At 45.2% G+C, this 24,091-nt stretch overlaps 1 protein-coding gene across 18 annotated transcripts in view; it reads left to right on the top strand.

Moving 5' to 3' along the window:
• EYA1 (EYA transcriptional coactivator and phosphatase 1) overlaps positions 1-23,723 on the top strand; it is a 274,302-nt gene extending 250,579 nt beyond the window's left edge. For all 18 annotated transcript variants that reach the window (XM_050940917.1, XM_050940913.1, XM_050940919.1 and 15 more), the window contains one exon: positions 21,797-23,723. In XM_050940917.1, coding sequence (XP_050796874.1) covers positions 21,797-21,877 — 81 coding nt within the window. In that variant the 3' untranslated portion in view covers positions 21,878-23,723. The remainder of the gene's footprint in view (positions 1-21,796) is intronic.
• The last annotated feature ends 368 nt before the right edge of the window (positions 23,724-24,091 follow it).

The following is a 24,091-nucleotide window of genomic DNA, read 5'->3' as shown; positions in this document are numbered from 1 at the left end:
CCATGGTGGCCCAGGGGACCCGGAGCTTGTCTGTCTTCTGGGGCAGGAGGTGGACCAGCTACAGCACCTGGGGGCGGTGGAAAGGGTACCCGTAGATTTCCAGGGCAAAGGGCTCTACTCCCAGTACTTCCTGATCCCGAAGGCCCAAGGCGACATCAGGCCCATCCTGGACCTGCGAGACCTAAACCGGTTTCTAGTCCGTTCCAAGTTCCGCATGCTGTCCCTGGCCTCTGTTATCCCCTCCCTGGACCCGGGGGACTGGAACATGGCCCTGGACCTTCAGGATGCATATTTTCACATCCATATATTCGAGGGGCACAGGCGCTTCCTCCGCTTTCTGTTGGGGATGGACCACTACTGGTTTGCGATCCTCCCATTTGGCCTATCCACGGCACCTAGGGTCTTTACAAAATGTATCGCTGTGGTAGCGGCCTATCTCAGGCGGGAGGGGGTACAGATCTTTCCTTACCTGGACGGCTGGTTCAAGGGGGAGTCCAGCTCCGGGGTAAAGACCCACGTGGAACTGCTCCTATCGACATACGCCGGTCTCAGCCTAGTGGTGAATGAGACCAAATCAATATTAATTCCCGTTCAGCGCATATAGTTCATTGGGGCCCTGCTGGACTCCTCGAGGGCCACAGCCTCTCTTCCCTTGGACAGGTTTGAGACCCTAAGGGATCTCATTGCCTCAGTCACAGCTTTCCTGGTGACCACGGCAAGGGCATGCCTTTGAATTCTGGGGCACATGGTGGCTTGTACTTAGGTGATCCACCACATCAGACTTTGAATGAGGCCCCTCCAGATCTGGCTAGTCTCCCAATTCTCTCAAGCTCAGGATGGCCTAGACAAGTGCTCACGGTTCCGTCCCTGATACTGGCTTCCCTTCAGTGGTGGTCTTGCCCAAGCAATATGCTGCAAGGAGTTCCCTTTCGGGATGCAAGTCCGTCAATCGACCTGCTGTCCGACGCTTCGGACCTCGGCTGGGGAGCCCACACAGAGGAGGTGCAGACCCAGGGAACGTGGTCAACGCCAGACCTGTCCGTTCACATAAATGTCAAGGAGCTCAGGGCAGTGCGGTTGGCGTGCATGGCTTTCTACACACACCTCCGCAGCAGGGTGGTCCGGGTGCTCATGGACAACACCTCCGCCATGTACTACATCAACAGGCAAGATGGGACTCACTCCCTAGCCCTCTGCCAGGAAGCCCTGAAGCTATGGGAGTTCTGTATAGCCCAAGATATCTCCCTGAGGGTGGCCCACCTCCCGGGCATCCGCAATGTGCAAGCAGACCACCTCAGCAGGGTCTTTTCCCCCCAGTACGAGTGGTCACTCCACTCAGAGGTCACTCACCGGCTCTTCCGTGTGTGGGGAGTTCCCCATATCGACCTGTTCACAACCCGCCAGAACTGGCATTGCCCCGGTTCTGCTCCAGGAGAGGGGTGGGGAAAGGTGCGATCTCTGATGCATTCTTCCTATGGTGGTCAGGCCAGCTCCTCTACACCTTCCCCCCATTCCCCCTGATGGCCAAGGTCCTTCAGAGGGTGAAGGCAGACAAGGCGAGAGTCATTCTCATGGCCCCAGCGTGGGCCCATCAACACTGGTACAGGCCCCTCCTACGCCTCTTGGAGGTCCCTCCGAGGGCGCTGCTACTCCACCTGGACCTCCTCTCCCAGGATGAGGGCCACCTCCTCCATCCCAGTCTCGCCGCTTTCCACCTGACAGCATGGCTGCTCCATGGCTGAACGAGGAGAACAGGTGTTCGGAGCAGGTAAGGCAAGTCTTCCTGGAAAGCAGGAAGCCGTCCATGCGTCAGATGTACGTGGCAAAGTGGTTCAGGTTCACCAGGTGGGCGAGTGAGTGGGGGGTCTCCCCCTCTGCCGCGCCTCTCCAGCTTATCCTGGACTACCTCCTAGGACTGGCATCTGCCTCGGTCAGGATGCATCTGGCGGCCATATTGGCCTTCCACCCACCAGTGCAAGGACTATCAGTCTTCTCCCACTCGTTGACCTCCCGTTTCCTGAAGGGCCTTGACCATTCATTCCCGCACGCTAGACCCTCAATGCCGCAATGGGACCTAATCCTGGTCTTGTCCTGTCTCACGGGACCTCCTTTGAACCCCTGGCCATGTGTTCCTGGTCTCACCTCTCATGGAAGGTGGCCTTCCTTGTAGCAATCACATCAGCCCCACGTGTCTCGGAATTTAGGGCCTTGATCTCGGATCCCCCCGATACAGTCTTCCACAGGCATAAAGTCCAGCTCCGCCCACACCCTGCGTTCCTCCCAAAGGTAGTTTCTGCCTTCGATATAGAACAGAGCATTTTTCTTCCCTTGTTCTGTCCTAAGCCCCATTTCTCCAACGAGAAGTGCTGTCTCCACACATTCAATTTGTGTGGGGCGCTGGCTTTTTATCTGGATCGGACCAAGCTGTTCTGGAAATCCTCGCAACTCTTTATTGCCTCGGCTGAGTGGGTGAAAGGGCAGCCTATCTCCACCCAGCATCTTTCCTACTGGATCACTTTGTGCATATGCACATGCTATGATCAGGCAAGGTGCTCCCGCCACCGATCATTAGGGCGCACTCTATGAGGGATCAGGCCTTATCAGTGGCCTATGTAGCCCATGTCCCTATCCAAGACATCTATAGGGTGGCCACTTGGGCCTCAGTTCACACATTTACTTCGCATTACGCGATTGTCTCCCAGTCTAGGGGTGACGCTGGGTTCGGCAGCGCGGAACTTCGTCCCGAGCTGTCGTGAACTCCTACCCACCTCCAGCAGATATTTCTTGGAATCACCTACTGTGGAATACACATGAGCAATCACTCGAAGAAGAAAGGAGAGTTACCTGTTCTGTAACAGTTGTTCTTCAAGATGTGTTGCTCATGTCTATTCCACACCCCACCCTCCTTCCCCTCTGTCAGAGTTGTCCAGCAAGAAGGAACCGAGTGTAGGGGGAGCCCATGGCTCCCCTTATAGCGCGATATACAGGTGCCACTCCAGGGGTTTTTGTGATGCTCCATCAATACAGATACTGCTAAGGGAAAAACTTCCAGAACCGGTGCACGTGGCGAGCACGCACACCTACTGTGGAATAGACGTGAGCAGCACATCTCAAAGAACGCCAGTTACAGAACAGGTAACTGTCCTTTCATGTTCATAGTATAGACCAAGGAGCAATATTAAATTGTGGAGCCTTCTGTGGATCAATTCACAGAACACTTGATGTAGTTAGGATTTTAGAGTTCAAGGTCGTGCCACATGAAGGTTGCCATCTTCCTGCATCCGAAGGCTGCTAGAGTGACATAGTAGATACCAAAATAAGGTGACACTGGTAGGCTTTTTTGCAAGAAGACCTGCTGTCTTGTCCCAGCCGCTATCACTACGCAACTCCATTTTTGGTACCACGGGTACTGTTCTTTAGGTTATACATTTGGAAGCAAATTTGCAAAGTATTCTTACTGAAGTTAGAAAACAGTCTTTCAGCCCAAAGGATCCCTGAAAAAGATTTTCACTAAGTGCGTATAGCAATCGGGAAGAATTGCCATGTGGATAAGGCATTGGATCTGGGTTCAATTCCCTGCTCTTCCAAAGATTTCCTGAGAAACCCTGAACAAGTCATTTAGTATCCCTGTTCCTCAGTCAGTTCTCTATCTGTAAAATGGCGATAATGCTTCTCCACCTCACAGGGGAGATGTGAGAATAAATTCATTAATATTTGTGATTCATCATATACTATAATGATAGGTATTCAACACAGCCACTGTGTAATAACTCACAGCACACTACACACTTTTATTTCAGGAGAGGAAGTGAAGAAGATTGTCATATCCAGTTGATATCATTGGGTATTTTAAGTAGTCAGAATGTAATTAACCCACACTTCAGTTTGGCCAAGACACTGGGGATAAATATGCCATCCTTTCAGAGGATTAGAACTTGGATCTAGAACGACCACAGGATCAGAAGGGAAGATTTAGGTCCTATAATTTGTCAGAAAACTGGCACCTACAGCAGCACAGTATATCTTAGCACAGTGCAGGGGTCTTAGCTAAGTACTTATTCAAGTGCTTTATCACTTCTTCCAGCATCTAAGGAAGAGTCTCTACTAGGTATTGACCAGTCCCTAATCTTCTGAGTGAGGTCTAACCAAACCACAGCACAAGGTGGCATGACTGAAGGCATAAATGTATGGGCTTTTTATTCATATTCCCTACAAAGCCCAGGTATAAATTTCTTTGTCATGAGCACATACTTCTTTCAGGAAACAGTGCTATGCAATCAAAAAATGTTTTGTAAAAAGTATTTGAAGCAACAAGATTTTTCACTTTGTTCAAAATTGTTACTTTCTTTTTGTTTTATGCTTGATAGAAAAAATAGTTTTTCTTGTTTCAAAAAGGAAAATCTCCTCCCCCTTTTTAATATATATATTTCCTACATAAAAAAGTGAATTGGATTTTACTCACTGTCAAAATGAAAATTTTTGAAAAATTTGTCAACATTTTTTGTTTCAAAGGTTCATCACAAAATTGAAACGTTGAAAAAATGATTTTCTTCAGCAAAAAATGATCAGGCTCCCATTTTTTTTATTTCAAAAGTTTTGTTGAAAAGATTACAACTAGCCCTGTTGCATAATATATAGTTTTAATAGGTAAAATGTTCAGACTTACAAATATTATGGAAATCTCATTCTGACCACTAAAATAATAATAGAGGTAAGTACATAGGATCATAGAATTGTCAGACTAGAAGGGACCTCCAGAGGTCTTCTAGTCCAGTGCCCTGCACTCAGGGCTGGACTGAGTATTATCTAGGCCAGTGGTTCCCAAACTTGTTCTGCCACTTGTGCAGGGAAGGCCCCTGGCGGGCCGGGCCAGTTTGTGTACGTGCCGCGTTCGTTTCACATTGTTTCTTCTTGACAAATCCATGCTGATTGTTACTTATCACCTTATTATCTTCTAGGTGTCTCTAAATTGTTTGCTTGATAATTTGCTCTGTAATCTTCACATTACACTAATCAATAATTATATTTACTATATTTCACATTTTTATTAGATATCAATGCAGTCTAGTTACAGTCACTGCTATTAGGAATAATATTTGCATTTGTATGTGAGGTATTACCAATTCTCGATATGCTTAGAATAGAAAATACCTGAAGTGTATCAGATTCCACCATGTGGTAAGTGTTAGCAAAGGCTTACTTTTTAAAGGCAAGGTCTGTCAAATTCCTATGAAAATAAACCAATGAAAGCCCTTCTTTCCAGGTAATCCAATGAAAAAAGTCCCAGAGCTGTGTTGCTATTTTCGACAACTTGGATTTGTCATTATCTGCCCATTTTGTAAAGTTTTATAAAGGTTTGCTAATCTGGGAGTATTCTCCGTGGTAGATTATTATTATGAATGTTTGGCTTGTAGGGTATATACTACCAAAAGATAAAGGTGCATAGATAGATTTCTACAATAACTTATGTTACCTTATTTAAGGTGAAAATCAATCTTTTTTTGTGTTTTCGGACCACGGCAAGATTCCCTCCCCTCCCCGAGAAGCAGTATAAAAGGTATACCATTGAGTGAAACTCATAATTGATCTTGCCAGGTCAGGCCTGTTAACAAAATGCCAGTGTAAATCGACATATGCTTGCAGCTACAGCATTCTTGTCATGTTTCCATTGTTGGCAATGTAAACCAGGGGCCCCTTTGGCCTACGTACAGAAGGCTTGAACATAATTATAATGCCTAGCATTTACATAGCTCTTTTTCACAGACCCTGTCAAGGTTCCTTCCCCACTCTGAACTTTAGGGTACAGATGTGGGAACCTGCATGGACACTTCTAAGCTTAATTACTAGCTTAGATCTGGTATCACTGCCACCATCCAGAATTTTCAGTGTCTGGATCACTCCCTTTCCCCCCAAAACCTTCCCCTCCCTGGGTAGCTTGAGAGACTCCTTCACCAATTCCCTGGTGAGTCCAGATCCAATCCCTAGGATCTTAAAACAAGGAGAAATCAATCAGGTATTAAGAAAAAAGCTTTTAATTAAAGAAAAGAAAGGTAAAAGAAAACCCTCTGGGAGAGATTAGCATACCAGTTACTCTCACAGACAACAGATTCAAAACACAGATGATGTTCCCCTGGGCACAAATTTAGTTACACAAAAAAATACCCAATTTGATTCTACCTCTAATTGCATAAGACAGGTTACAAAGAAATAAACGTAAACCTATTTATTCCTTTCTGAAACTTACTACTCTGCTAAGAGGCTGGTTCCTTGATCTTTTTCACTCCGGCGGAAACGGAAACTGTAAACAAAGGAAAAACTTCCCTCCTTCCTTTTGAAACATCTTGTTCTCCCATTGGTTCCTCTGGTCAGGTGCTCTAGCTAGGCTAGGTGAACTTTTTAACCCTTTACAGGTAAAAGAGGCATTAACCCTTAACCATCTGTTTATGACATGCCCCCCCAAATCTCAGACAGTGTGGAACCACACTGGCTGTGATTTCTTCCTAGAACTTTAGAATAAACAGATTAATAAAACACATGCACCTTTACATATACTACTAATTATGTAAAACTACAAGATTTTTCACATTCCAAGGACAATTTAACCACTTAACTCCAGGAAACTTTCATGGGAGAGTGCATCAGCTACTTTGTTAGAAGCCCCTGAAATGTGTGGAATTTCAAAATCAAAATCTTGGAGAGCTAAACTCCGTCGAAGAAGTTTTTTGTTGTTTCCCTTGGCAGTATGAAGCCACTTTAGCTCAGCATGGTCGGTTTGTAGCTGGAAACGCCGTCCCCAAACGTATGAGTGTAGCTTTTCCAGGGCGTACACAATGGCGTAGCATTCTTTTTCACTGATTGACCAGTGGCTTTCCCTCTCAGACAGTTTTTTGCTGAGAAACACGACAGGATGAAATTCTTGATCCGGTCCTTCCTGCATTAAAATTGCTCCTACACCACATTCAGATGCATCTGTGGTTACTAGGAATGGTTTGTCAAAGTCTGGGGCCCTTAGCACTGGGTTAGACATGAGTGTTGCCTTAAGCTGGTTAAAGGTCTTCTGACACTCATCAGTCCACTTAACTGCATTTGGCTGTGTTTTTCTGGTCAGGTCTGTTAGTGGGGCAGCGATTTGGCTGTAGTGTGGTACAAATCGCCTGTAATATCTGGCCAAGCCTAAGAAGGATTGGACCTGTTTCTTTGACTTTGGGACAGGCCACTTTTAGATAGCATCCACCTTGGCCTGTAGGGGAGTTATTGTTCCTTGACCCACCTGGTGTCCAAGGTAAGTCACTCTGTTTTGGTCTATTTGACACTTTTTAGCCTTAACAGTTAGTCCTGCCTGCCTGATGCGCTCAAAGACTTTTTCCAGGTGCTCCAGGTGTTCTGCCCAGGAATCAGGAAAAATGGCCACATCATCGAGGTAGGCAACTGCAGATTCTCCCAGTCCTGCTAGGAGACCATCTACAAGTCTTTGGAAGGTGGCGGGTGCATTTTGCAGCCCGAAGGGAAGCACATTAAATTCATACACCCCTGCATGGGTGATGAAGGCTGACCTTTCCTTGGCTGGTTCATCTAGCGGTACTGGCCAGTACCCCTTGGTTAAGTCTAATGTAGAGATGAACTGGGCGCGTCCCAATTTCTCCAATAGCTCATCAGTGCTTGGCATTGGATAGTTGTCGGGATGAGTTACAGCATTTAGCTTACAGTAGTCTACGCAAAAGTGTATTTCCCCATCTGGTTTGGGAACTAGAACCACGGGAGATGCCCATGCCACTGTTAGAGGGGCGGATTATACCCATCTGTAGCATGCTCTGGATCTCCCTTTCTATAGCAGCTTGGGCATGAGGAGACACCCAGTAGGGTGGTGGTCTAATTGGGTGAGCATTACCTGTGTCAACGGAGTGGTATGCCCGTTCAGTCTGTTCTGGGGTGGCTGAGAACATTGGTGCGAAGCTAGTGCACAGCTCCTTGATCTGCTGTCGCTGCAGACGTTCCAGGGTTGTGGAGAGGTTCACCTCTTCCATACCACTGTTACTTTTTCCTTCGTAGTAGACACCTTCTGGCCGCTCAGCGTCATCTCCTCCCTGGGCTGTAAACTGACAAACCTTTAATTCTCTGGAATAAAAGGGCTTTAGAGAATTAACATGGTACGCTTTAGGGTTGAGGTGAGGAATGCTATGAGATAATTAACAGCTCCCAGGCGCTCTTGGGCCGTGAATGGCCCTTCCCATGATGCTTCCATCTTATAGGCCTGTTGCACCTTCAAGACCATAACCTGGTCCCCTACTTTGAAGGAACGCTCTCTGGTATGTTTATCATACCAGGCCTTTTCCTCTTCCTGAGCATCCTTTAGGTTTTCTTTAGCAAGGGCTAAAGAGTATCGGAGGGTGCTTTGTGGGTTGCTTACAAAGTCTAGAATGTTAGTTCCTGGAGAAGGCATAAACCCCTCCCATTGCTGCTTCACCAGCTGTAATGACCCCTTAACCTCGTGGTCATACACAAGTTCAAATGGTGAAAACCCTAAACTGGGATGTGGTACAGCCCTGTAGGCAAAAAGCAACTGCTGCAACACTACGTCCCAGTCATTGGAGTGTTCATTTACGAATTTATGTATCATGGCCCCCAAAGTTCCATTAAACCTCTCCACCAGGCCATTGGTTTGATGGTGGTGAGGTGTGGCAACCAAGTGATTCACCCCATGAGCTTCCCACAGATTTTTCATGGTCCCTGCCAAGAAAGTAGTTCCCGAATCTGTAAGGATGTCAGAGGGCCAGCCTACCCTGGCAAAAATGTCTGTTAAGGCCTGGCACACAGTTTTAGCCCTGGTGTTGCTTAGAGCTACTGCTTCCGGCCATCGGGTAGCAAAGTCCATGAAAGTCAGTATGTACTGCTTTCCTCTGGGGGTCTTTTTTGGGAAAGGACCCAGAATATCCACAGCTACTCGCTGAAATGGGACCTCAATTATGGGGAGTGGCTAGAGAGGGGCTTTGACCTGGTCTTGGGGCTTTCCCACTCATTGGCACACCTCACAAGACCGGACATAATTAGCAATGTCCTTGCCCATTCCCTCCCAGTGGAAAGACTTCCCCAACCGGTCCTTGGCTCTGTTCACCCCGGAATGACCACTGGGATGATCATGGGATAAGCTCAAGAGCTTTACCCGGTACTTAGTTGGAACTACCAACTGTCTTTGAGGACGCCAGTCTTCCTGGTGTCCACCAGAAAGAATCTCCTTGTATAAAAGTCCTTGTTCTACAACAAACCGGGATCGGTTAGAAGAGCTGAGAGGCAGTTGGGTGTTCCGTGCCACTGCCCAAGCTTTCTGAAGGCTGTCATCTGCTTCCTGCTCAGCCTGGAACTGTTCCCTTGATGCTGGAGACATCAGTTCCTCCTTAGACTGTGGACTTGGGCTTGGTCCCTGTGGAAGCGATGTAGGTGATGGGGTTGTTTTCATTTATTGTGAACCGCTCTCCGCTGTGCACTACGTGATATTTCAGGCTCTGGCTGAGCCACTTGGTTAGGGTTGTCTGCTTCTTCTGCCAGTTCAGGCCCGCTGGTGCCCTCTGGCGTTGGAGTTGTAGATGGGTTTGCAAGCGCTGGGGTCAGTGCTGGCAACAGTTCTGGTGCTGGTTGCTTTGCCAGTTCCGGTTCTGGAACTGGATTCACTATGACTGTAGCATTCATGGGTAGAAGATCCGGTTCCACCACCTCTGTCTGGGTCTCTGGTAACACAGACAGGGCCCTGGTGGACGGCTCAGGAACAGGGATGGGTGTGGAAGCTTGCTTGGCCTGGCTGCGAGTGACCATTCCCACCCTCTTGGCCAGCTTCACATGGTTGGCCAAGTCTTCCCCCAGTAGCATGGGGATGGGATAATTGTCATAGACTGCAAAAGTGCACATTCCTGACCAGCCGTTGTACTGGACAGGCAACTCAGCTGTAGGCAAGTTTAAAGATTTTGACATGAATGGGTTAATTGTCACCTGGGCCTCTGGGTTGATGAATTTGGGGTCCACTAAGGATTGGTGGATAGCTGACACTTGTGCCCCAGTGCCTCTCCACGCGATAACCTTCTTTCCACCCACTCTCAAGGTTTCCCATCACTCCGAGGGTATTTGAGAGGCATCTGGGCCTGGGGATCTTTAGTGTGATTGTGGTGTAATGAACTGTACTCGGTTGGGGTTCTTCGGGCAGTGGGCCTTTATATGTCCCAGTTCATTACATTTAAAACATCGCCCAGCTGACTGGTCACTGGGACGAGGTGGGTTGCTGGAGACTGGTGAGGTGGGACAGTAAGGTGTCTGGGGCTTTTCTTGGGTTGTTGGTGGGGCCTTGGGTTGCCCCCGGTGATAGGGTTTAGTTTCGGTTTGCCCCCTCTGATATTCGTTCCAACTGCTAGTAGTTTTTTTTGCTTTTCTGCCACTTCCACCCATTTGGCTCCAATCTCTCCCGCCTCAGTTACAGTTTTGGGCTTCCCATCTAGGATGTACCTTTCGATTTCCTCAGAAACACCCTCTAAGAACTGCTCCAATTGCATTATGAAGGACAGGTCTTCCAGAGAGTTAGCACTTGCTCCTGATATCCAGGCATTCCAATTCTTTCCAGTGTGGTAGGCTTGTAGGGTAAATGACACATCTGGTTTCCACCTTAGGGCTCTGAACCGCCAACGGGCATGCTCAGGTGTTAGCCCCATTCTGATTCTGGCCTAGGTTTGAAAAAGTTTACAATCGTTCATGTGTTCCTTGGGCATTTCAGCTGCCACTTCTGCTAAGGGTCCACTGAGCTGTGGCCTCAGCTCTATCATGTACTGGTCTGTAGGGATGCTGTACGCATGGCAGGCCCTTTCAAAATTTTCTAAGGCCTCAGTATCATCACCTGCCTTGTAGGTAGGGAATTTTCTGGGATGGGAAACAGTACCTGGAGAAGGGTTGTTAGGGTTGGCTGGTAACTCCTGCTTAGCCCTTGCTAATTCCAGTGTGTCATAAACAGATAAGAAAAGCAAATAGCACAAAAGTACTTTATATCTCTTTGACTGTAAAGGGTTAACAAGTTCAGTAAGCCTGGCTGTCACCTGACCAGCGGACCAATCAGAGAACAGGATACTTTCAAATCTTGAGGGAGGGAAGTTTTTGTGCTGTGCTGTTAGTTTTGGTGGTTGTTCACTCTGGGGGCTCAGAGGGACCAGATGTGCAACCAGGTTTCTCTCCAGTCTCCCTGATACAGGTTCTTATTGATCCAGAATAGTGAGTACTAGGTAGATAAAGCAAGTTAGGCTTATGTTTGTTTTCTTTATTTGCAAATGTGTATTTGGTTGGAAGAAGTTCAAATGTGCATTTGGCTGAAAGGAGTTCAAATGGGTATTTTGCTGAAAAGATTTTAATTTGTACTTGTATACTTAGGCTGGGAGGGTGTTCCCAGTGTCTACAGCTGAAAGACCCTGTACCTATTCCATTTTTTTTAAATTTACAAAGATAATTTTTACTGTTCTTTCTTTCTTTAATTAAAAGCTTTTCTTGTTTAAGAACCTGATTGTTTTTTTATTCTGGTGAGACCCCAGGGGACTGGGTCTGGATTTGCCAGGGAATTGGTGAGGAGAAAGGAGGGAAGAGGGAGAGAGAGGCTGATTTCTCTCTGTGTCAGGATTACTTTCTCTCAGGAAGAGTCTGGGAGGGGGAAAGAGAAGGAGGGAGAAAGCTGAATTGTCCTCTCTGTTTTGTGATTCAAGGAGTTTGAATCACACAGTGATCTTCCAGAGTAACCCAGGGAGGGGAAGCCTGGGAGAGGCAACGGTGAGGGAAAGGGTTTACTTTCCTTGTGTTAAGATCCAGAGGGTCTGGGTCTTGGGGGTCCCCGGGCAAGGTTTTGTGGGGACCAGAGTGTACCAGGCACTGGAATTCCTGGTTGGTGGCAGCGCTACAGGTGCTAAGCTGGTAATTGAACTTAGAGGAATTCATGCTGGTACCCCATCTTTTGGACTCTAAGGTTCAGAGTGGGGAATTGTACCATGACATGGTGGTAGAGGTGAGATAAGATAGAATCCAAAAGCCGGTGAGGTTTTTATTTCTCTCCCTGCTAGCTATCTGCAGGCAGACTGAGAGTTTTGGGTTTAAAAGCAAAAGTCGGTAGGATTTTTTCTTTCTCTTCCCCTGCTATCTGTGTGTAAAGCAGGCTAGAGGAGATTGTATTAAAAGCAAAGGTCTGCAAGTTTTTTTGGTCTCTCCCTTCTGAGTACTCTGAAGGCAGAGGCACTAGGGTTTAACAAGGATCTTTTTTAAACAAAGGGACTCCAGTTGTGAGTCACCATATACCAGCAAAACACATTTGCAAATGAATGGGATTTTTTCTTTCTAACTCTGTCGGGAATAGCTAGGTGAAGGAGTTTAAAAAAAAAGACTCTGTTGCTAAGCAACCCCAGGAAGCCAACAGAGAACCTGCATTTCAGGCAGTAAACACCAGAGGGCGCCTCAGCACAAGAAAGCAGGAACCATGAGTTCCACGGAAAGCCTGAGACAGGAACGAGCACGGCAACAAGCCATAGACAAAGAAAATGAACATAGGAGATGGATGGAACTAATTAATGCAGAACTAGCCAAGGAAGAGGCAGCCCACCAAAGAAAGCAACAAGAAGAAGAGGTGGCCCACAGAAGGAAACAAGAAGAAGAAGATGCAGCCCACAGAAGACAGATAGAACTCCGGAGGGAGGCCCACCGGCAGGCCCTGGAATTAGCACAGGCTAGGCAGCATGCTCCAGCCAACCCTAACAACCCTTCACCAGTTATTGTTCCACATCCCAAGAGATTTCCCACCTATAAGGCAAGTGATGACACTGAAGCCTTCTTAGAGAATTTTGAAAGAGCCTGCCTTGGATACAACATCCCTGAAGACCAGTACATGATAGAACTGAGGCCACAGCTCAGTGGACCTTTAGCAGAGGTGGCGGCTGAAATGCCTAAGGAGAACATGAACGACTATAAACTTTTTCAAACCAAGGCCAGATACAGAATGGGGATAACACCTGAACAGGCCCGTCGGCGGTTCAGAGCCCTAAAATGGAAACCAGATGTGTCATTTCCCCGACACGCCTACCACATTGCAAAGAATTATGAAGCCTGGATATCAGGAGCCAATGTTAAATCTCTGGACAACATGCACCTCCTAATACAATTGGAGCAGTTCTTAGAGGGTGTTCCGGAGGAAATCGAAAGGTACATCCTAGATGGGAAGCCCAAAACTGTAACTGAGGCGGGGGAGATTGGAGCCAGATGGGTGGAGGTGGCAGAAAAGAAAAGAGTTATCAAGGGGAGCAAATATCACAGGGGTCACACCGACAATAAACCCTATACCCGAGGGCAACCCAAGACCCCACCTGCAACCCCAGGAAAGCCGCCGACGCCCTATTCTCTCACCTCACCAATCTCCAGTAACCCACCTCGGCCCCGTGACCAGTCAGCTGGGCGATGCTTCAAGTGTAAGGAACTGGGACATATAAAGGCCAACTGCCCCAAGAACCCCAACCGAGTGCAGTTCATTATATCTCCATCACTCCAAAGATCCCCAGGCCCAGATGCCTCTCAAATACCCTCGGAGCGAAGGGAAATTTTGAGAGTGGGCGGAAAGAAGGTTATCGTGTGGAGAGACACGGGGGCACAAGTGTCAGCTATCCACCAATCCTTGGTGGACCCCAAATTCATCAACCCAAAGACTCAAGTGACAATTTTCCCCTTCATGTCCCAAGCGGTAAACTTGCCTACAGCTAAACTGCCTGTCCAATACAAAGGCTGGTCAGGAATCTGGACATTTGCAGTCTACGACAATTATCACATCCCCATGCTACTGAGGGAAGACTTGGCCAACCAGGTAAAGTGGGCCAAGAGGGTGGGAATGGTTACCCGCAGCCAAGCCACGCAGGCTTCCAGACCCATCCCTGTTCCTGAGCCGTCCACAGAGGCCCTGTCTGTGTTAGCAGAGACCCAGACAGAGGTAATGGACCCGGATCCCCTGCCAACGACTGCAACAGCCACAGTACTTCCAGTCCCAGACCCGGACCTGGAAACGCAACCAGCACCAGAACCATTGCGAGCACTGATGCCAGCACTTGCAAACGCATCTTCAACCCCAACACCAGAGGGCGCCAGCGAGTCTGAACTGGCAGAAACAGCAGACAACCGTACCCAAGAGGGTCAGCCAGAGCCTGAAATACCACCTGGTGCACCAGCGGAGAGCGGTTCACCAGCCACAAAAACAACCCCAGCACCTACATCACTTCCCGGGGGACCAAGCTCAAGTCCACAGTCTAAGGAAGAACTGGTGTCTCCAGCCTCCAGGAAACAGTTCCAGACTGAGCAGGAAGCAGATGACAGCCTTCAGAAAGCTTGGGCGGCAGCACAGAGCACCCCACCGCCTCTCAGCTCTTCTAACCCATCCCGGTTTGTTGTAGAACAAGGGTTTTTATATAAGGAGACTCTTTCTGGTGGACACCGGGAAGACTGGCATCCACAAAAAGAGTTGGTGGTTCCAGCTAAGTACCGGGGGAAGCTCTTAAGCTTGGCCCATGATCATCCCAGTGGCCATGCTGGGTTGAACAGAACCAAAGATAGGTTGGGGAAGTCCTTCCACTGGGAGGGTATGGGCAAGGATGTTTCCAAATATGTCCGGTCTTGTGAGGTGTGCCAAAAAGTGGGAAAGCCCCAAGACCAGGCCAAGGCCCCTCTCCAGCCACTCCCCATAATAGAGGTCCCATTTCAGTGAGTAGCTGTGGATATTCTGGGTCCTTTCTCAAAAAAGACACCCAGAGGAAAGCAGTACATATTAACTTTTGTGGACTTTGCTACCCGATGGCCGGAAGCAGTAGCTCTAAGCAACATTAGGACTAAAACTGTGTGCCAGGCTCTAATAGACATTTTTGCCAGAGTAGGTTGGCCCTCCGATATCCTTATGGATTCAGGGACAAATTTCCTGGCAGGGACCATGAAAGAACTGTGGGAAACTCATGAGGTGAATCACTTGGTTGCCACCCCGTACCACCATCAAACCAATGTCCTGGTGGAAAGGTTTAATGGAACTTTGGGGGCCATGATACGTAAATTCGTGAATGAACATTCCAATGACTGGGATCTAGTGTTGCAGCAGTTTCTCTTTGCTTACAGAGCTGTACCACATCCCAGTTTAGGGTTCTCACTGTTTGAGCTTGTGTATGGCCACGAGGTTAAGGGGCCATTACAGTTGGTGAAGCAGAATGGGAGGGGTTTACGCCTTCTCCAGGGACTAATATTCTGGACTTTGTAAGCAACCTACAAAGCACCCTCCGACATTCTTTAGCCTTTGCTAAAGAAAACCTAAAGGATGCTCAAAAGAAGCAAAAGGCCTGGTATGATAAACATACCAGAGAGCGTTCCTTCAAGGTAGGAGACCAGGTTATGGTCTTAAAGGCACAACAGGCCCATAAAATGGAAGCATCATGGGAAGGGCCATTCACGGTCAAAGAGCACCTGGGAGCTGTTAACTACCTCATAGCATTTCCCAATTCCTCCCTAAAGCCCCGAGTGTACCACGTTAATTCTCTCAAGCCCTTTTATTGCAGAGACTTACAAGTTTGTCAGTTCACAACCCAGGGAGGAGATGACGCTGAGTGGCCTGACGGTGTCTACGATAAAGGGAAAAGTAACGGTGGCGTAGGAGAGGTGACCCTCTCCACAACCGGGAAAGGTCTGCAGTGGCAACAGATCAAGAAGTTGATGCACTCTCCTGTGAAAGTTTCCTAAAATCAACTGGTTAAAAATTGTCCTTACAATGTGAAAAATCTTGTAGTTTTACTTAATTAGTGGCATATGTAAGGATGCATGTGTTTATTGATCTGTTTATTTTAAAGTTCTAGGGAAAAATCACTGCCAGTGTACTTCCACACTGTCAGCGATTTGGGGGCCGTGTCATAAACAGATAAGAAAAGTTAATAGCACAGAAGTACTTTATATCTCTTTGACTGTAAAGGGTTAACAAGTTCAGTAAGCCTGGCTGTCACCTGACCAGAGGACCAATCAGAGGACAGGATACTTTCAAATCTTGGGGGAGGGAAGTTTTTGTGCTGTGCTGTTAGTTTTGGTGGTTGTTCACTCTGGGGGCTCAGAGGGACCAGATGTGCAACCAGGTTTCTCTCCAGTCTCCCTGATACAGGTTCTTATAGATCCAGAATAGTAAGTACTAGGTAGATAAAGCGAGTTAGGCTTATGTTTGTTTTCTTTATTTGCAAATGTGTATTTGGTTGGAAGAAGTTCAAATGTGCGTTTGGCTGAAAGGAGTTCAAATGGGTATTTTGCTGAAAAGATTTTAATTTGTACTTGTATACTTAGGCTGGGAGGGTGTTCCCAGTGTCTATAGCTGAAAGACCCTGTACCTATTCCATTTTTATTAAATTTACAAAGATAATTTTTACTGTTTTTTCTTTCTTTAATTAAAAGCTTTTCTTGTTTAAGAACCTGATTGTTTTTTTATTCTGGTGAGACCCCAGGGGACTGGGTCTGGATTCGCCAGGGAATTGGTGAGGAGAAAGGAGGGAAGAGGGAGAGAGAGGCTGATTTCTCTCTGTGTCAGGATTACTTTCTCTCAGGAAGAGTCTGGGAGGGGGAAAGAGAAGGAGGGAGAAAGCTGAATTGTCCTCTCTGTTTTGTGATTCAAGGAGTTTGAATCACACAGTGATCTTCCAGAGTAACCCAGGGAGGGGAAGCCTGGGAGAGGCAACGGTGAGGGAAAGGGTTTACTTTCCTTGTGTTAAGATCCAGAGGGTCTGGGTCTTGGGGGTCCCCGGGCAAGGTTTTGTGGGGACCAGAGTGTACCAGGCACTGGAATTCCTGGTTGGTGGCAGCGCTACAGGTTCTAAGCTGGTAATTGAGCTTAGAGGAATTCATGCTGGTACCCCATCTTTTGTACGCTAAGGTTCAGAGTGGGGAATTATACCATGACACAGAGCATGCTTGTGGGCCTCTCTCTGGATCTCAATAGCCCTCCGGTGGTCAGCCTCTTTGGCTTTCTCTTCTCTTTCTTTCTCCTCCATCTCTCTTTTGTGGGCAACCTCTTCTCTGGCCATCTGTCTATCATGTTCCTTTTGGCTCTCCTCAGCCTGGAGTTTGGCTAATTCTAGTTGTTGTTGTATGTTTTTTTCCTCTTTGCCTGACATTTTTCCCTGCTCTGCCTGAGCTATCTTGGTTTGCAAGGCAAAAAAAAAACAAAACCCCACAGCTTTTAACTGGACTTCTCAGAATGAGAAGAAACCCAAAAAACAGGTCTGTAACTTGTCTTCTACAACTGTTAATTACCCTCCAGCTAAGCCAAGCTGGAATCCTTTCTAACAAAGCCTTGTTAGAAAAACCTTTATCTGTTTGCCTTCAGGGTATCTCTCCTTCACTGCTTCCCCAGCATCTCAAAGGAGGAAAAAAAATCTGGCTTTTGGTTCCTAAAAAATCCCTCACCGCTGCTCACCATGTCAAGGTTCCTTCCCCACTCTGAACTTTAGGGTACAGATGTGGGGACCTGCATGGACACTTCTAAGCTTAATAACTATCTTAGATCTGGTATCTCTGCCACCATCCAGAATTTTCAGTGTCTGGATCACTCCCTTTCCCCTCAAAACCTTCCCCTCCCTGGGTAGCTTGAGAGACTTCTTCACCAATTCCCTGGTGAGTCCAGATCCAATCCCTAGGATCTTAAAACAAGGAGAAATTAACCATCCCCCCTCCTTTCCCCCACCAATCCCTGGTGAGTCCAGATCCAATCCCCTTGGATCTAAAAACAAGGAAAAATCAATCAGGTATTAAGAAAAAAGCTTTTAATTAAAGAAAAGAAAGGTAAAAGAAAACCCTCTGGAAGAGATTAGCATACCAGCTACTCTCACAGACAACAGATTCAAAACACAGAGGATGTTCCCTTGGGCACAAATTTAGTTACACAAATAAAAACCCAATTTGATTCTACCTGTAATTGCATAAGGCAGGTTACAAAGAAATAAACATAAACCTATTTATCTCTTTCTAAAACTTACTACTCTGATAAGAGGCTGGTTCCTTGATTTTTTTCACTCTGGCTGAAACTGAAACTCTAAACAAAGGAAAAACTTCCCTCCTTCCTTTTGAAACATCTTGTTCCCCATTGGTTCCTCTGGTCAGGTGTTAGGTAGGCTAGGTGAACTTTTTAACCCTTTACAGGTAAAAGAGGCATTAACCCTTAACCATCTGTTTATGACAGGCCCTTTCAAGCATAATTATTTCTCACAATACTTCTGTCAGATACATAAGTAGAATTATCCCTACTTCACAGATAGGGAAACTAAGGCAAAGAGAATTTAAATGATTTTCCAAGACTGATCAGTAGCCCAGAAATAGCCCCCTGGAGATTTTGGTCCTGAATCACGCCCCAGACTACAGAGACTAATCCATAACCTATACTGCACATGGACAGTACTGTGATTGTTGGAGCTTCGTGGAGGTGTGCCTAGTGATATCGGGGTGAGGGGTTCTTTTTTAAATGCAGAACGGGGATGTGACGGGGAGCCCAGGCCCTCCCACTCCTCTGGGCACTTGCCAAGGCCCTGTGTGCGTTAGTAAACACTAGACACCCCAAGGCCATTTTACAGCTGTCCTCCCTGGGCCACCTCCAACATCCCACTCTATGGTCCACGCTTCTGAGGTGTCTGGCTTCCTTTTGAGCTCCACCTCCATCTGGAGCATGCTCTGCAGGTGTAGCAGGGTGGAATCATCTGAGTCTAGAGTTGTTCTTTAACCGCTTCAGCCTAGTGTGGAGTTTATACACCCTATCACAAGTACAAAGGAGTAACAGAGACTTAATTTATTAAATAGTTTGACACAAGTTCTTTAGCTGCTCCACATATCTGATGAGTACCCAGCATGACACTAGGGAGTATTACTTGGGAGGCAGTATGATCTAGGGGGCTGACCATGGAGCTAAGAGCCAGGAACACCTGACTATAATCCTGCCTGTGCCATTCATTCATTTCTCTTTGGCTCTTGACTTCTTAGTAAATAGCAAGATGCTTTCTACCATGTCAGTCACCATGCTCCATCTTTCCCTGGCATAATTGTGTGGGGAGACCTGGTGGCATGTGTGATTCAAAAAGAGAAGCAGGGGACTGAGGTTCCTGGGTGGCCAATCAGAGAAGGAGGAGAAGTGGTGCCTAGCACCAGACAGGGAGGATTCCTGGGAGAAGAGCCAGATGGAGGGAGGAGAACTGCAGCAGCTCAGGCGAGGTGCAAAAACAAATGGGTGAAAATGCAGCCAGCTCAACTAGAACAGCATGAACCTGATGTGAACATAAACACTTCAGCCTTAGGCATCGTTTGGCACCATCAATGTGTTTGGTATCATGCAAGACTTACGGTGTTTACAGTTCCTGCTACAAAGATCTTGCTGTCTGAGGAAAATAGACACAGAGAAGCCAAGATACATCGGGAAGCCCAGACTAAATAATTAGCAGCTTTTTCCCCCGAACCTTACTGTTGACTCATTTTGTGTCTAGGAGGGAGAGAAATGGCTTTGTGGACCAGAAGATAGAGGTTGTTGCAGGCATACGGGGTAATATGGAAATCAGCATTCAGACTGTCGTGTTGGAAATGGATGAGCAGGACATCTGGCTGCCATTGCTGATGGAGCTTGGCATGGAGATGACATAATGGGAATCTAGGTTGAAGATGTAGGGATTTTCTGTCCTCTAGTTAGTTGACCATTTAGCCCTTCTCTGAGGAAAGGGCTAGTGTTTCTAGATCTCTTAGAAGAAGGTTAAGCATATACTTGAGCTTTGTCACACTTCTCTGGAATGCTCCTCCCAAAATACCTTCAAGTACCCTACTGCCTTTGCATATCAATAGCTCATGGCTCATTTGTTGCTCTTCAGGTTGAAGTGCGGTTAGTTCTTTTTCAAGGCTTTGTGACAATCTGAAAAGGATAGAGTTCCCCTCTGCCTTTCCATCAGGGATTCTTCAGAGATTTTTTTTTCTTCTTATAAAGCTCATCTGCTCTGTATTACAACATTCTGTGGAAGCTGTCTGCCTGTGTTTGCTCCCCACTTTTGCCCTACACTCATTTCTCAGTCTTCAGCTACCCCAGGGCTCCCTGATGTTCCTCTGCCAGTTGATTAACACTCTCCAACAAGGTCCTGCTGCAGCATGGTATTTCACTCGATAGTGGGGCAACGGTTGCTTGTTTTCAGTCTCCTCAACAGGCAATATCAATTGTTTCTTGAGGCTGGGATTTTCAAAGGAGCCAATGTAAATTTGGCACTCCCATTTATTTTCAAAGAGATTTACACACCTGACTATCTAAAGCTCCTTATTTTTCCAGTATTATTTTTTTCAGTCCAACCCAGATCATCATGGTGTTATTGCCAGGCTTGCAACAAAATTCTTCCATATTATTCATTGCTTACACAGTGGTTTACACAAAACTCTCCAGACAAAGAACAAATTATGGAACCATGTTGAGGATCTTACCATCTAAATTGCATAGAATAAAATATTTATGCTTTACAATAAACAAGGGACTAGAGAGAGTATAGGGATCTCTAAGGTTTCAAGACTGATGTATAGCCAGACATCTTGCAAATTAGAAGTGGCCAGAATGAAAACCAGACAGAAGATGCACTTTAAGGATAACCAGGGGTAAAATCCTGGTTCTGTCATTGACTTCATTAGGACCAGGATTTCACCCGTGAACTTTTGAGGAGGGATTTGAGGGAGAATAAAGTTGCATGCCCCAGAAACTATTCTTAAAGTGCCACAGAATCCCAGAAGCCGTTGTAATGCCTACATTGTTCTCAGTGTGTGCGCTCAAATCAGCTGGATGTGAGTTGAACCAATGAAATATTAAACATGTTAATTGTAGCCTTGAGTTTATTTGTTGCATTGAAACTATTTTCCTAGGGGATTAATGGAATATTTTCTCTGACAGAAGAGATAATTATCTTTCTTTTATTTCTGATAAACTTCTTGCTGACACCGTAGTGCCTGCTTTGCAGTTTAAGGATAGTGAGTTTTCACAATCAGATTTTTACCCTTCATGGATGATGTAATCTGCATTTGTCTCCCTGGTATTCACGTCTTTAGTTTATTCAGATGTCTTGCAAATATGTTCAAGATTTAGACCTAGATTTTTTTTCAGCTAATGGGGAAAAATTTAAACATTCATTTTAAAATTCTCCCATATGGAAAAGCTGTTTTAAGGTCAGTGCAAACAATAACCAGCATAATACAAACCACCAGGAAAAAATTACCTTCTGCGTGATTTGAATAGCATATTGATGTATTCTGAACCACTGCCAATGAGTTCTTTAACTCACCTGCCAGTAACAGTTTCTCAAAGACTAAACATGTTTTGACAGTGAACAAGTTTATCTTCATTTTTTTTGTCAACAAGTTTCATCGTTTTTTGGTATATCCATGTATTTCATGTGCAGGATAGAATGTTTTCCTTGTTTCTATAGAAATACATTTTGTATTTCAGAAATTTACCTAATCCCTTTTTTTAGGAAAGGGAATTTTAAAAAATTACTCTTTAAATAAGGCCTACTAATGTGATTTAAAATTAATAGATTTGATATTACTGGGAATTCAAGTTAGAAGCACTGAGAAATATTGATGAGAGGTTATGAATTATTATAGCTAATCTTGAGTCATACACAGAGCAGCTGAAGTATTGCTGTCTTCTTGCAGTGCTACCTTATTCTTGCAAAAGATAATGGGGTGCGCCTGCAAACCAGATTGCTCAGTTTTTTTGACATTGTGTTTCTTCTGTTCATAGCATGCCATGCCATTTTGGAGGATCTCAAGCCACTCTGACCTTATGGCCCTTCATCATGCCTTGGAACTGGAATACTTGTAGCAGCTTAGCAGCACTTTGAAACCCCAGAACCTCCCTTATGCCCATGGACAGTATGCCTGTGTCTTGTGTCAGCATTGGACTACAGAATTTTGTGATTTCAACATGTTGATGTACAGCTGCAATTGGTCTTAACCTTTGCCCTTTCAGTAAATGGAGGAGCATGCCTTTTTCTTCAGAACAGCTGTTGACTCTAGTATTGCAAATCCAATGAAAACAAGCCATGAGAATGTTTTAACAGCGTGTTTTACCATATTTGATACAAAAAAAAAAAAGGTTCATACCTGTGAAGAAAGAAAGGACCTGCAAATGCTTTGTAGTTTTTAGAATCTTCAATGTGACACACACAGCTTCTTCAACACAGCAAACTTGATTGCACAATGAAGACTGAATTTTTCAAAATACCAGTGGAGTAATTTTCTTGTAAAGAAGGTTTACTTTTTTGGTTTCTCATACCCAGGGTACTCTGTACATCTTTACTTATTTATGAACAGACTGTGTTTTGACATCATATAACTGAGGATACGTATGATAGGATTAAGGCTATTTATAAGCCTTTGTCTCATGATACAGCAAACACTTTTGATTTTAGCACATTGCAAAGTAGTTTAAAGTATGTCTAATTTAAACAAATAGGTACATCACTGAGACAATCATGTACAGGAAGAATTTTTTGTGTAAATTTGTAATAATGGATGATTCTTTTACATATTGTTTAAGTAAATGCTATTGAGAGGTAGTAATGCCTTGTTGGTGAAGTCTGAGGCAATGTGTACACAGCTATTGTGCAGTGCCTTATCAGAGTGTTGGGTATAAATATGTAGATAATGGATTTTTTAGATAAATTTGTCAAGACCAAAAGCATGGATGTCAAGTGTCAATAAGGAATTTGTTGTTGTTCTTTTTCAGCTTGTTTCTCTTTTGCCCCCTCAGCTATTCGGTCTATAAAATGATGGTTGCCAGGTGTCCTCATTAAACACGTCACAGCGCTACACAACTTAATGGAAGAGGAGTTCCTTCTTGTCTTTCATTTTCTGTTTTAATGCTAATGTATTAAATCTCCTTAAAGAATTTGAATAATGAATCAACAGACTCCTCCCATAAAAAGAAGTTAGAGAATAGAAAATACATTATACAGTTGTATTTGAGTTGGAGACTAACAAATCAAAGTTTTCATGTTGTCAGAAAATCAAAAATTACAGCATGTGCTTTGTTTTACGTAAGTTAGAAAAGAATATTTTGGAGAAACTGAGCAAAACAGAATTGTATGCAGTGTACACACTTCAGTTTTTTTAATTCTCTTTCATCAGGAGTCAGATTTTCCTAGGTGCAACATCCATTGCCGGCAATGGACACAATGAAATAGTTGTCACTAACCAAGGATGTAAAATTTCCATAGTCTCAATTAATTTCTTATGATCAGCATAAACTGTGTCTGATCTATGAGTTGTGACTTTTCTAAATCTTGCAGGCCATGAGCAATGTAAGTGAAACTGAGTCTGACATCTTGGCCTGAATTGTACCAGTTCCATTTCCCTGATTTCTGTCTTTTCATTGAAAAGAAACCTCAGCTTTGTTGGTTCATTCTTCAAAATTTACTCCCCCTTTCTATTCTTCCTCCCAACCCAACCCCCCCGCCCCCCAAAAAAACAACACCAGCCTTTTAAACAGCTACCTGCAAAGCACCAAAGTAGCTGCGAAGCAACACCCTCCTGTGTTGGAGGATTCATATTGCTGCTAGTTAATCATTTGTGGATTTTCCAAATTGCTGAATTATCAACTAAGGCCCCTATCTTGCTAAAACTTACACATGTGCTTCATTTTACACATTAGTGTGAGTAGTTCTAACAAAGTTGAGGGAATTACTCACAGTGCATAAAGTTTAAGCACATTTTTTAGGATTGGGGCTATAATTAGATTTTTTTTTCTTTGCTTCAAGCAAAGTGGAGTGTGACAATTTTTTGTCTTTTCAATTTTTGTAGTCATTTTGCAGACTGAAAAAAAAAACAGTTTATCTTGACCTTATTGTACAAAAAGGTGTGTTGTGTCCACAATTGTGTACAGAATTTTTCTTCATTAACTTTGTGTTTTAAATTAATAAAATTGATTTGTGAACTAGTAAACAATTCTCTGAGATGTAAGTATTTGATTATTTTTGCCATAGGTTTGGAAGGAGGTAACACCTCTCATTTCTTTGCTATCTCAAGAAAAAAGATG

The sequence above is a fragment of the Gopherus flavomarginatus genome, chromosome 2, assembly GCF_025201925.1.
Source record: "Gopherus flavomarginatus isolate rGopFla2 chromosome 2, rGopFla2.mat.asm, whole genome shotgun sequence".
In the NCBI taxonomy this organism is placed as follows: Eukaryota; Metazoa; Chordata; order Testudines; family Testudinidae; genus Gopherus; species Gopherus flavomarginatus.
The sequence above is the reverse complement of the archived record's forward strand: the minus strand, read 5'-3'. Positions and strand labels throughout refer to the sequence as shown.